At 48.6% G+C, this 14383-nt stretch overlaps 1 protein-coding gene across 1 annotated transcript in view; it reads left to right on the top strand.

Moving 5' to 3' along the window:
• LOC311135721 (membrane-associated transporter protein-like) overlaps positions 1-14383 on the top strand; it is a gene marked incomplete at both ends in the record, with an annotated part of 51758 nt that overhangs the window by 6493 nt on the left and 30882 nt on the right. The window contains one exon of the mRNA XM_084169747.1: positions 4545-4721. Within this exon, the coding sequence (XP_084025873.1) occupies positions 4545-4721 (177 nt within the window). The remainder of the gene's footprint in view (positions 1-4544; positions 4722-14383) is intronic.

Genomic DNA, 14383 nt, shown 5'->3' with positions numbered 1-14383 from the left:
TGTACTCCAGGTTACGGTGGTCCGTCAAAATGAGGAAAGGGTGTTGAGCCCCCTCAAGCCAGTGCCTCCACACCTTTAGGGCCTGTACCACGGCTAACAGCTCCCTGTCCCCTACGTCATAGTTTCGCTCCGCCGGACTGAGCTTCTTAGAATAAAAAGCACAGGGGCGGAGTTTAGGTGGCGCGCCTGACCGTTGTGAAAGCACGGCTCCTATACCGGCCTCAGACGCGTCCACCTCTACCTGAAATGGCAAAGAGGGATCCGGATGCGCCAGCACCGGGGCCGAGGTAAACAGGTCCTTCAGCCTCCCAAACGCCCTGTCCGCCTCGGCAGACCACTGCAGACGCACCGGACCCCCCTTCAAAAGAGACGTGATGGGAGCTGCCACCTGTCCAAAACCCCAGATAAACCTCCGGTAGTAATTCGCAAACCCCAAAAACTGCTGCACCTCCTTCACAGTAGTTGGCGTTTGCCAATTACGCACGGCTGACACCCGGTCTACCTCCATCTTCACCCCTGACGCAGACAACTGATACCCCAAAAAGGAGACCGACTCCTGGAAAAACAGACACTTCTCTGCCTTAACATACAGGTCGTGCTCCACCAGCCTCCGCAACACTCTGCGCACCAGGGCCACATGCTCGACACGGGTAGGCGAGTACACGAGAATGTCATCTATGTACACAACCACCCCCTGCCCCTGCATGTCCCTGAAGATCTCATCCACGAATGATTGGAAAACTGACGGAGCGTTCATCAACCCGTATGGCATGACAAGATACTCGTAATGGCCCGAGGTGGTACTAAAGGCTGTCTTCCATTCATCGCCCTCCCTGATGCGCACCAAGTTGTACGCGCTCCTGAGATCTAATTTAGTGAAGAAACGCGCCCCATGCAAAGACTCAGTCATGGTCGCAATCAGCGGGAGTGGATAACTATACTTCACCGTGATCTGATTGAGACCACGGTAATCGATGCACGGGCGTAAACCACCATCCTTTTTCTTCACAAAAAAGAAACTCGAGGACGCAGGGGAAGTGGAAGGCCGTATGTATCCTTGTCTCAGAGATTCGTCTATGTAAGTCTCCATAGCTTTCTTCTCCTCCTGAGACAGAGGATACACATGGCTCCGTGGAAGCGCAGCTCCTGCCTGGAGGTCTATCGCACAATCTCCCTGCCTATGGGGCGGCAACCGCGTCGCCCTCGACTTACTAAACGCAATAGCCAAATCCCCAAACTCAGGGGGAACGTGCAATGCGGGCACCTGGTTTGGACTCTCCACCGAGGTAGCCCCTACGGAAACGCCCAAACATCGACCCACACACTGGGCAGACCACTCCATCAGAGCCCTCTCCTGCCACGAAATAGATGGGTTATGGGTACTCAACCAGGGCATGCCCAGCACCACCGGATACGCAGGCGAGTCAATCAGAAATAGCTGAATCATCTCCTGATGACCCCCCTGCGCACACATCCTAAGTGGCGCAGTGACCTCCCTGATTAAGCCCGCACCCAACGGACGGCTATCTAGGTCATGAACGGGGAAAGGGACATCAACAGGAAGAAGGGGAATCCCTAAGGCTAAACAAAACTTCTTATCAACAAAATTCCCAGCCGCGCCTGAATCTACCAGCGCCTTATGCTGGGAATGAGGTGCTACCTGTGGAAAACGCACAGGTATACAGAAATGTGCAACAGAGAGCTCTGGGTGAGTGGGGCGCCTACTCACCTGGAAGGAATCCCCAGTGCGGGACCTGTCGTCCCTTTCCCCTAGGAGGCCATCCCCAGCACCTAGCCGCGGTGTGTCCTCCCCGACCACAGTTGGTGCAGGAGATGGACCCCCTCGTAAGCCGACCCCTCCTCTCTCTAGCGCCAGCGCCCCCGAGCTCCATGGGGCACGGCTCGGAGGCGCTGGAGGGTGAAATGGACGGACCCCCCTCGGAACGTCCGCGGGTAGCTAGCAGGTTATCGAGCCTGATAGACATGTCGACCAACTGGTCGAACGTGAGGCTGGTGTCCCTACAGGCCAGCTCCCGACGGACGTCCTCGCGAAGACTACATCTGTAGTGATCGATGAGAGCCCGCTCATTCCACCCTGCATCTGCCGCTAGAGTACGGAATTCGAGGGCGAACTCCTGGGCACTCCTCCTCCCTTGTCGGAGGAAGAGCAGACGCTCCCCCGCCGCTTTCCCCTCCGGGGGATGGTCAAACACCGCCCTGAAGCGGCGGGAGAACTCGTCGTAGGTGATGGTATCCGCGTCGATCCTCCTCCACTCCGCGTTGGCCCATTCCAACGCCTTCCCGGAAAGGCAGGAGATCAGGGCGGACACGCTCTCATGTCCCGAGGGCGCCGGGTGCACGGTGGCCAGGTATAGCTCCACCTGGAGAAGGAATCTCTGACACCCGGCCGCGGTCCCATCGTAGGCCCTCGGGAGCGAGAGTCGAACTCCTCGGGGTTCCGGAGCAGGAATGGGCTGACTGGCCGATGGTGCTGGCAGGGAGGGTGGCGGTGGAGGAGTCCCCCAGCCTCGGATGGTGGTGATCACCTCCTGCAGTGCGGACCCCATCTGCAGGATCTGGTCACTTTGTTCCCGGACCTTGTCCTCCAGCGTCGCCTGGGCTGCTGCGGCTCCTGCTGATTCCATCTTGAAGGTGTGTGATTCTGTCAAGAGTGCTGTAGGTGGGTGTAGTGGTGGAATCAAGCGCAGGACACCGAAGTATAGTCCAAAAGACTTTAGTACTATTTCCAACAAGGAAAATACGAGCACACTTGCCCGAAGGCGAAATTATGCACGAAGGCGACAAAAATAAAGGCGCACTAAACATGTGCGAAAATGCTCCAACGCAGTGGAGTGAAGCTCAACCGAGCGAGAATGCAATAAACAAGCAACACACAACAGAAAATAAATCAATCACACACAACACTAGACAAACACAACGAGAAACTTATAGGACACTAATTACGCTAAACGAGAACAGGTGTCACAACAAACAGACAAAAGCAAACGAACATGAAACATACAACGGTGGCAGCTAGTATTCCGGAGACAACGAACGCCGAAGCCTGCCCGAACAAGGAAGAGAGGCAGCCTCGGCCGAAACCGTGACACAATAGACACTAACCAAACACGGAACAAGATCCCACAAACACTGTGGCAAAACAGGCTACCTAAGTATGGTTCCCAATCAGAGACAACAAGCAACAGCTGATTCATGTTGCCTCTGATTGAGAACCACACCGGCCAACATAGAAACAAATGAACTAGATAAACAACCTAGCACACAAAACACATAGAAACAACCCACCCTGGCTCAACATAACAGAGTCCCAGAGCCAGGGCGTGACAAAAACAGGGAATTGTTACTAGGATTAAATGTCAGGAATTGTGTAAAACTGAGTTAAAATGTATTTGACTAAGGTGTATGTAAACTTCCGACTTCAACTGTAGATCTGACAACCTAACCTTTTTGTTTTCAGTGAATGCCTACATTGTTGGTTGATATCCTCAAAATAGTTTTCAGTTATGCCAAATTTCACCTTCTCTGTAATAATACTGTACAATACAAAGTGTGACCATTTACAGTACTTTTGTTAAGATGATTATCTCCATTCTTCAACAGTTAGTGCTATTCGGGATCCTTGGGATTTCCTTACCCTAACCCTAGGGACGTCCCTACCTGTACCCTTTCCCTATTCTTAACACTTACCATAACCATTTCAAATTTGAACGTAAATGGGGTAGGGACGTACCAATTTAAATGGGGTAGGGACGTACCAATGATCCCAGATAGCAAGGACCGTTCTTCAACACTGTAGTAAATAGTAAAATGGGGATCTGTGATAGAATCATAATACACAACCTGTGTGTTAGCTACAGTACAGTATATTGTGATTTTCCTACAGTGGATGAAACTAAGCTTTGATAAAATGTATTGTATTTCTCTGAGATCAAAACCTAGGCCACAATGCATCCGACATTCCTAACAAGACTGCAACACAACATGCATTTGAATGGGATATCGTAGTAGGTGCCAGGCACACCGGTTTGAGTTTGAGTGTGTCAAGAACTGCAACCATGATGCGTTGTTCACGCTCAACTGTTTCCCGTGTGTATCAAGAATGGTCCACCACCCAAAGGACATCCAGCCAACTTGACACAACTGTGGGAAGCATTGGAGTCAACAAGGGCCAGCATGTTTTCGACACCTTGTGGAGTCCATGCCCCGACAAATTGATCTGAGGGCAAAAGGGAGTGCAACTTAATATTCGGAAGGTGATCCGAATGTTTTGTATGTCTCATCACATCTGTAAATGTCAGCTGGGCCAGTGTGTGTCTTCAAAGTAATTACTAAGGGAAAGATGTACCTCCTAAGGCAAATTGAAATTATTCAGCTACAATACCCCAACAAAGAACGAACACAAAGAGCATTCAAAAGTATCTCAGTTATTGAAAGTGGTATTAATGAGTAAAGAATCTGTGACATAGACCGAAACCATATCTTGAGATAAAGAGGTAAACTCCTGTCTTTCTCCTCTTTTGCAGCGTTAGTACAGGATACGTCATTGAAGAGGATATGGGCCATCGTCATAGTCATGTTTGGAGTAGTGCTATTTGACTTTGCAGCAGACTTCATCGATGGGCCAGTCAAGGCCTACCTCTTTGATGTCTGCTCGTACATAGACAAAGAAAGAGGACTGCACTACCACGCCCTTCTCACTGGTAAGCAATGGCTGATGACATGCAGTAGCCTCCCTCTCACTTTGTCAGAACTTAGTGTTGGGTTGATTGGCTTTGACAGTTATGCTGTCTGGTATGTACGAACATAGCAATAAGAACCTATGACATGTACAGATTAAATATACACTGAACAAAAATATAAACGCAATATGTAAAGTGCTGGTCACATTTTTCATGAGCTGAAATAAAAGAGACCAGAAATTTTCCATATGCACAAAAAGCTTATTTCTCTCAGATTTTGCACACACATTTGTTTACATCCCTGTTAGTGAGCATTTCTCCTTTGCCAATATAATCCATCCACCTGACAGGAGTGGTATATCAAGAAGCTGATTAAACAGCATGATCATTACACAGGTGCACATTGTGCTGGGGATAATAAAAGGCCATTCTAAAATGTTCATTTTTGTCACATAACACAATGCCACAGATCTCTCAAGTTTTGAGGGAGCATGCAATTGGCATGCTGACTGCAGGAATATCCACCAAAGCTGTTGTCAGAGAATTGATGTTAATTTCTCTACCATAGTAACATGCAGACGGCCCTCAGAGCTCGCCCAGTCAGTCAGTCACTGATTGAGTGAGGGAACAAGCATGTGAGTAGGTATTTGAGTGTATTGGCAAGTGAGTAAGTGGACTCAGTTGATGGCAAGGAAGCCGGCACAGGGTGGTGTGAGTGTGTACAGTACGCCCTAATCCAGCAGATACTCAGTCATGGGTTGGAACTGAGAGAGAAGGGAGGCACATGACCTGCTAGTCACCGTAGCTCTGGTGTGTGGAGGAATGTGTGTGTGTGTGTGTGTGTGTGTGTGTGTGTGTGTGTGTGTGTGTGTGTGTGGACGTGTTTAACTATACTTGTGGGAACCAGAAGTCCCCACAAGAATAGTAAACCAAGAAAAATTTGACCAACTGGGGACATTTTGTTGGTCCCCACAAGGTCAAATGCTATTTCTAGGGGGTTAAGGTTAGGATTAGTGTTAGGGTTAGGAGCTAGGGTTAGGTTTTTGGGTTAGGGTTAGGGTTAGGGTGAAGGTAAGGGTACGGGTTAGGGTTAGGTTTGGGTTTAGGGAAAATAGGATTTTGAATGGGACTGAATTGTATGTCCCCACAAGGTTAGCTGCGCAAGATTGTGTGTGTTTTCTTTATACAGAGAGGTTGGATGTAATGATATTTGTCTTTTGTGCTGTTCATTAGCTTTGCAGTCACACAGCCTGAACAAAAAATATGCCTTGAACTTGCTTTTGACTACCCTCACAACTCACAAAACTTTATTAACCTGTGAATTTAGAGGTGACTAACTCGAGTCAATTATTGGATAAATGCGTGGAAATATACAAATACAGAAACCACAAAATATTTCGTATTGTGTTGTCCAAGAGCTTTGAAGTATCTATTGATTATTATTTTAGAACTAGAGTTGTTTACATCTTTAGATGTTTTTAGAGATTAGTGAAATGTATTCTGTCTGAGCATGTGGAATTTGTATTTGTATTTATTAAGCATCCCCATTAGCTGCTGCCAGCAGCTAATGGCAATGCATAATAAATACAAATACAAATTCCACATACTCTTCCTGGGGTCCGGCAAAATGAAGGCAGTTATACAATTTTTAAAACATTACAATACATTCATAACAGGCCCATACCCCACTACCACATATCTACAACACAGAATTCATGTGTACTTGTGTGTATAGTGTGTGTTATGTGTGTGTATGCATGTGTCTGTGTCTGTTTGTGTTGCTTCACTGTCCCTACTGTTCTATAAGGTGTATTTGTATCTTTTAAAAAAAAATCTGATTCTACTGCTTGCATCAGTTACCTAATGTGGAATAGAGTTCCATATAGTCATGGCTCTATGTAGTATTGTGTGCCTCCCATAGTCTGTTCTGGACTTGGGGACTGTGAAGAGCCCTCTGGTGGCATGCCTTGTGGGGTATGCATGGGTGTCTGAGCTGTGTGCTAGTCGTTTAAACAGACAGCTCGGTGCTTTCAACATGTCAATACCTCTCACAAATACAAGTATTGTAGTGGAACGTTAATGGACTTTATGGTCTTTGGTTTTATATCCATTAATTTTAACTCACTCTATCTCCAACCATCAAATTAGAATACTGTAAAACTTCAATTAATAGCCCAAGCGTTTTTCTGAAATCACTGAACACAACAGGCGCTTAGAGACATGCTTTTATATGAACCAGGCGTCTATTTCCTTAATGCACACAGCTTTTGCTCATTTGCATACATAATAGTTAAATTCCAGCATTCACTTCCAGCATTTTAATCAATTTCTTCATTTTCTGCACTGTGTTATCATTTACACACTGTGTCTTTTGCCTTAGTATACCTCTATTTTGAGAGAAAAAAAACTTTTCCTTGACAGACTAATTATTCTCCTCTTTGACTGTGCATTTTCGGCCGATTTATAAGGGTCTGTACTCCCGAAGTTGTTGACTGTTTTTATTCTTGCCAGTTAGTTAGCAGTTCTCAGCTGCAGTGGCGGCTCCTGAAAAAATTCTCAGGAGGGGCAATTTTTCTGATGATTTAGGTGACCTACACACATTTTAAAAAAGATATGTCCAGCAACAACATGAAGACAGGGGCAGCATATAAGTCAATACCAGAAGCATTTATTGACTGATCTGGGGAGATGGATTCCAGTTTCTGTGACAGATTATAAATAATCTCTGATGCCTTTGTTATATTAGCTTTTGGTTGAATGTACTGTCGTAGTAAATATATAATGTTATAGCTTGGTCTGACTAAAATCTTGTGCATGACCCATTTTGTGTTGGGCGTTTGTTTCTGTTCCTATCCTATAACAATGGACAAAAGAGTCCTATCTTGTCAGCCTTGTCAGCAGGTGGCCAAGGAGTGGTGATCCTAGCTGACCTAAGACAGGACACTTTTACTTTACTCGCGTGCACGAACGAGTCCGTGCACGCGATTCCAGATATCTTTACCTCTGAATAAACTGCCTTTATTATACCATATCCACCCTGTCCAAAGTCTCTACTTGGTCTCAGTTCTCCAGTAAACTTGTGATTATCAACAGTACACAACGGTAACAAACAATTGGGGGAACTCACGGGGCAGATAGTAACCACTTAAAAGGAAGCGATTCCCAAACCTTCCATAACAAAGCCATCACCTACAGAGAGATGAACTTGGAGAAGAGTCCCCTAAGTAAGCTTGTCCTGGGCCTCTGTTCACAAACACAAACAGACCCCACACAGCCCCAGGACAACAACAACAACAACAACAACAACAACAACACAATTAGACCCAACCAAATCATGAGAAAACAAAAAGAGAATTACTTGACACATTGGAAAGAACAAACAAAAAAACAGAGCAAACTAGAATGCTATTTGGCCCTAAACAGAGAGTACACAGTGGCAGAATACCTGACCACTGTGACTGACCCAAACTTAAGGAAAGCTTTGACTATGTACAGACTCAGTGACCATAGCCTTGCTATTGAGAAAGGCCGCCGTAGGCAGACCTGGCTCTCAAGAGAAGACAGGCTATGTGCACACTGCCCACAAAATGAGGTGGAAACTGAGCTGCACTTCCTAACCTCCTGCCAAATGTATGACCATATTAGAGACACATATTTCCCTCAGATTACAGCGATCCACAAAGAATTCGAAAACAAACCCAATTTTGATAAACTCCCTTATCTACTGGGTGAAAAACCACAGTGTGCCATCACAGCTGCAAGATTTGTGACCTGTTGCCACAAGAAAAGGGCAACCAGTGAAGAACAAACACCATTGTAAATACAACCCATATTTATGTTTATTTATTTTCCCATTTGTACTTTAACTATTTGCACATTGTAACAACACTGTATATATACATAATATGACATTTGAAATGTCTTTATTCTTTTGAAACTTCTGAGTGTAATGTTTACTGTTAATATTTATTGTTTATTTCACTTTTGTTTACTATCTACTTCCCTTGCTTTGGCAATGTTAACACACGTTTCCCATGCCAATAAAGCCCTTAAATTGAATTGAATTGATAGTAAGGTCGCAATGACACAGAAAGCAGTTCAATGTCGGGGTACAGAGTCGCTCTCTTACCAGGATCGCGGTCCGCTCTGACCAGGGTGAAGGTGGCCGGCTCCACTTCTCTGTCCGGGACTCTGTCATCCAGCCAAGTCTCCCAGCTGTATTGGGATTACAGCTGCCTGCAGCGTTTTCATTATTTAGTCCGTTCGTAGCGGGTATGTACACGATCAACAAGATCAGTCCAAAACCGAAAGATCAGTTCAAAGCAGAATGTTTGCAGAATGTTTGTAAACTAAGTCTACAAATTAAAAACATAAAATAACGCCACACTGCAGGTCACAACAGAGACGCTGCTAGCCGCCATTGTCTTAGTTACGTTCATGGTTACGTCACGTATGACGAAAGCGCGTAAGTGCATGCCCACAGACACCCATAGAGAATGTATTGAAAGCTTTGAAATTTGAAAAAAATAGATTTTACATGACAGGCTATGAGAGACTTCTGGGCGATTTTCAACTTGACTGAAATCGCCCCAAAAACGGGCGGGGCCATTTGAAGCACGACTTTAGCCTGATTTGATATTTAGTGGCTGGCAGATCAGACGTGAACACTGATAACTACTGTTGCCGTGATATAATTGATTAGAAAAAAAATCCCTTCCTTTTCCCGTTTGGCAGTGCGTCGCCCATATCGCCCTATTGAACACACCGCCCATGCTCAGCTGTTAGCAGCCATTGGCTAGCAGTTTCTTACTGGTGATAAAAACGGATGATTGCCACAATTTCTTTGTTGTTGTCATTACTCAATTATTTAATGTAACAAATGAAACATAAAACCTCAAACAATTCATGGTAATTAATGGTAACCTTTGTATACAATTCATTTAGACCCAGTGTTTATTTGAAACAGGCAATTATTTGCTGAAATGTGTGCTGTTGCCCGGTTATTTGAGAGACTGCGTTTCATTGAAGTTTTACGGTAATGCAGATGTGACTTTTTCTAATCTGCTTCTATGAATGGATACAAAATTGATAAAGTTGTACTAGATTCTATGCAATACCATACTGTTTACCATAATGGAAGGTGGGGGAAAGGGTTGCAAAATCCCGGGAACGTTCAATAAATTCCATGGTTTTCCTGAAATCCCGTTTGGAAGTTTTCCGGAATCAGAAGTGAATAAACTGGAAATCCAGAATTCTCCATCCAGGATTTCTGGGAAACCAGGGAATGTATTGAAAGTTCCCTAGAGGGGGCCAGAGATACTATATACAGTGGGGGAAAAAGTATTTAGTCAGCCACCAATTGTGCAAGTTCTCCCACTTAAAAAGATGAGAGAGGCCTTGTCACACCCTGGCTCTGGGGACTCTATATGTTGAGCCAGGGTGTGTAGATTATATGTATTCTAGTTCTGTGTTGTAGGTCTATGTGTTCTATTTATATGTTGGCCAGTGTGGTTCTCAATCAGAGGCAACGAGTGTCAGCTGTGGCTGGTTGTCTCTGATTGGGAACCACATTTAAACAGTCTGTTTTCCCTTAGTGTTTGTGGGATCTTGTTCCGTTTGGGTTGTGTTTACCGTAGGACGTCACGTTTTCGTTTTGTTGTTTTGTTCGTGCATTCATTATATAAATAAATATGTTCGTTCATCACGCTGCGCCTTTGTCCTCCTCTCTTACCGACGATCGTGACAGAAGATCCCACCATACCAGGACCAAGCAGCGTGTCCAGGAGCAGGCAGCCTGGACGTGGGAGCAGATCTTGGACGGGCAGGGGTCCTGGACCTGGGAGGAAATCCAGGCCGGGATGGATCGCCGTCCATGGAGTGAGACGGTAGAGGCGCGACGGAGAGAGGAGCAACGGCGTCAACAAGTAAGTCGTCGGACGGACGAGAGGCAACCCCAAAAAAATTTTAGGGGGGGGCATACGGCATGGGCGACGGGGCAGCAGGAGGCAGCTACAGGGCGTAGTAGGAGGTTAGGTGAGGAGGCCACCAGGTTAAGGGGGCTATTGGCGCAGAGGGAGCAGGAGTTAGTGGTGCAGAGGGTGGAGCTATTGGAGGCGATAAGGGAGAAGGTGAGAATTGAGGCACGGCGAGAGGAACTTGGTAGGCAGCTGAGGGAGCGGAGGGTTATGACGAAACCCAGTCCCGCTCCTCACACCAAGCAAGTGGTGTGCGTCACCAGTCCGGTCCGGCCCGTTCCTTCTTCCCGCACTAAGTGGATGGTGCGCGTCGCCAGCCCAACCCGGCCTGTTCCTGTTCCTCGCACCAAGCCTAAGGTGTGCGTCGCCAGCCCGGCCCGGCCTGTTCCTGCTCCTCGCACCAAGCCTACGGTGTGCGTCGCCAGCCCGGCCCGGCCTGTTCCTGCCACTCGCACCAAGCCTACGGTGCGCGTCGCCAGCCCGGCCCGGCCTGTTCCTGCCACTCGCACCAAGCCTACGGTGCGCGTCGCCAGCCCGGCCCGGCCTGTTCCTGCCCCTCGCACCAAGCCTACGGTGCGCGTCGCCAGCCCAGCCCGGCCTGTTCCTGCTCCCCGCACCAAGCCTACGGTGTGCGTCGCCAGCCCGGCCCGGCCTGTTCCTGCCACTCGCACCAAGCCTACGGTGCGCGTCGCCAGCCCGGCCCGGCCTGTTCCTGCCACTTGCACCAAGCCTACGGTGCGCGTCGCCAGCCCGGCTCGGCCTGTTCCTGCCACTCGCACCAAGCCTACGGTGCGCGTCGCCAGCCCGGCCCGGCCTGTTCCTGCCACTTGCACCAAGCCTACGGTGCGCGTCGCCAGCCCGGCCCGGCCTGTTCCTGCCACTCGCACCAAGCCTACGGTGCGCGTCGCCAGCCCGGCCCGGCCTGTTCCTGCCACTCGCACCAAGCCTACGGTGCGCGTCGCCAGCCCGGCCCGGCCTGTTCCTGCCACTTGCACCAAGCCTACGGTGCGCGTCGCCAGCCCGGCCCGGCCTGTTCCTGCCACTCGCACCAAGCCTACCGTGCGCGTCGCCAGCCCGGCCCGGCCTGTTCCTGCCATACGCACCAAGCCAGGGGTGCGAGTCGTCAGCCTGGTAAGGCCCGTTCCTGCTCCCCGCACCAAGCCTACGGTGCGCGTCGCCAGCCCGGCCCGGCCTGTTCCTGCCACTCGCACCAAGCCTACGGTGCGCGTCGCCAGCCCGGCCCGGCCTGTTCCTGCCACTCGCACCAAGCCTACGGTGCGCGTCGCCAGCCCGGCCCGGCCTGTTCCTGCCACTCGCACCAAGCCTACGGTGCGCGTCGCCAGCCCGGCCCGGCCTGTTCCTGCCACTCGCACCAAGCCTACGGTGCGCGTCGCCAGCCCGGCCCGGCCTGTTCCTGCCACTCGCACCAAGCCAGGGGTGCGAGTCGTCAGCCCGGCCCGGCCTGTTCCTGCCACTCGCACCAAGCCAGGGGTGCGAGTCGTCAGCCCGGTAAGGCCCGTTGCTGCTCCACGCACCAAACCAGGGGTGCGCATCGTCAGCCCGGTCCGGCCCGTTCCTGCTCCACGCACCAAGCCAAGGGTGCGCATCGTCAGTCCGGTCCGGTCCGTTCCTGCTCCACGCACCAAGCCAGGGGTGTGTGTCGTCAGTCCGGTCCGGCCCGTTCCTGCTCCACGCACCAAGCCAGGGGTGTGCGTCATCAGTCCGGCACAACCCGTGCCTGGGTCACCGGTGCCTGGTCAGGTACCGGTCAGCTGCTCCACACCGGAGCTGAAGCAATCCGCTCCTACGATGTCCAGTCCAGCTCCAGCCAGCGGGGCCAGACCGGACCAGGGGCGCTACGGGGGGAGTATTGAAGGGTGGTGGTCAAGCCCGGAGCCGGAACCGCCATTCTAGTTCTGTGTTGTAGGTCTATGTGTTCTATTTCTATGTTGGCCAGTGTGGTTCTCAATCAGAGGCAACGAGTGTCAGCTGTGGCTGGTTGTCTCTGATTGGGAACCACATTTAAACAGTCTGTTTTCCCTTTGTGTTTGTGGGATCTTGTTCCGTTTGGGTTGTGTTTACCGTAGGACGTCACGTTTTCGTTTTGTTGTTTTGTTCGTGCATTCATTATATAAATAAATATGTTCGTTCATCACGCTGCGCCTTGGGCCTCCTCTCTTACCGACGATCGTGACAGGCCTGTAATTTTCATCATAGGTACACGTCAACTATGACAGACAAAATGAGAAAAAATTTCCAGAAAATCACATTGTAGGATATTTAATGAATTTATTTTGCAAATTATGGTGGAAAATAAGTATTTGGTCAATAACAAAAGTTTCTCAATACTTTGTTATATACCCTTTGTTGGCAATGACACAGGTCAAACGTTTTCTGTAAGTCTTCACAAGGTTTTCACACACTGTTTCTGGTATTTTGGCCCATTCCTCCATGCAGATCTCCTCTAGAGCAGTGATGTTTTGGGGCTGTCGCTGGGCAACACGGACTTTCAACTCCCTCCAAAGATTTTCTATGGGGTTGAGATCTGGAGACTGGCTAGGCCACTCCAGGACCTTGAAATGCTTCTTACGAAGCCACTCCTTCGTTGCCCAGGCGGTGTGTTTGGGATCATTGTCATGCTGAAAGACCCAGCCACGTTTCATCTTCAATGCCCTTGCTGATGGAAGGAGGTTTTCACTCAAAATCTCACGATACATGGCCCCATTCATTCTTTCCTTTACACGGATCAGTCGTCCTGGTCCCTTTGCAGAAAAACAGCCCCAAAGTATGATGTTTCCACCCCCATGCTTCACAGTAGGTATGGTGTTCGTTGGATGCAACTCAGCATTCTTTGTCCTCCAAACACGACAAGTTGAGTTTTTACCAAAAAGTTATATTTTGGTTTCATCTGACCATATGACATTCTCCCAATCCTCTTCTGGATCATCCAAATGCACTCTAGCAAACTTCAGACGGGCCTGGACATGTACTGGCTTAAGCAGGGGGACACGTCTGGCACTGCAGGATTTGAGTCCCTGGCGGCGTAGTGTGTTACTGATGGTAGGCTTTGTTACTTTGGTCCCAGCTCTCTGCAGGTCATTCACTAGGTCCCCCCGTGTGGTTCTGGGATTTTTGCTCACCGTTCTTGTGATCATTTTGACCCCACGGGGTGAGATCTTGCGTGGAGCCCCAGATTGAGGGAAATTATCAGTCGTCTTGTATGTCTTCCATTTCCTAATAATTGCTCCCACAGTTGATTTCTTCAAACCAAGCTGCTTACCTATTGCAGATTCAGTCTTCCCAGCCTGGTGCAGGTCTACAATTTTATTTCTGGTGTCCTTTGACAGCTCTTTGGTCTTGGCCATAGTGGAGTTTGGAGTGTGACTGTTTGAGGTTGTGGACGTGTCTTTTATACTGATAACAAGTTCAAACAGGTGCCATTAATACAGGTAATGAGTGGAGGACAGAGGAGCCTCTTAAAGAAGAAGTTACAGGTCTGTGAGAGCCAGAAATCTTGCTTGTTTGTAGGTGACCAAATACTTATTTTCCACCATAATTTGCAAATAAATACATTAAAAATCCTAGAATGTGATTTTCGGCAGAAAAAAAATCTCAATTTGTCTGTCATAGTTGACGTATACCTATAATGAAAATTACAGGCCTCTCTCATCTTTTTAAGTGGGAGAACTTGCACAATTGGTGGCTGAC

The sequence above is a fragment of the Coregonus lavaretus genome, assembly GCF_964263955.1.
Source record: "Coregonus lavaretus genome assembly, chromosome: 10".
Taxonomy (NCBI): domain Eukaryota; kingdom Metazoa; phylum Chordata; class Actinopteri; order Salmoniformes; family Salmonidae; genus Coregonus; species Coregonus lavaretus.
The sequence above is the reverse complement of the archived record's forward strand: the minus strand, read 5'-3'. Positions and strand labels throughout refer to the sequence as shown.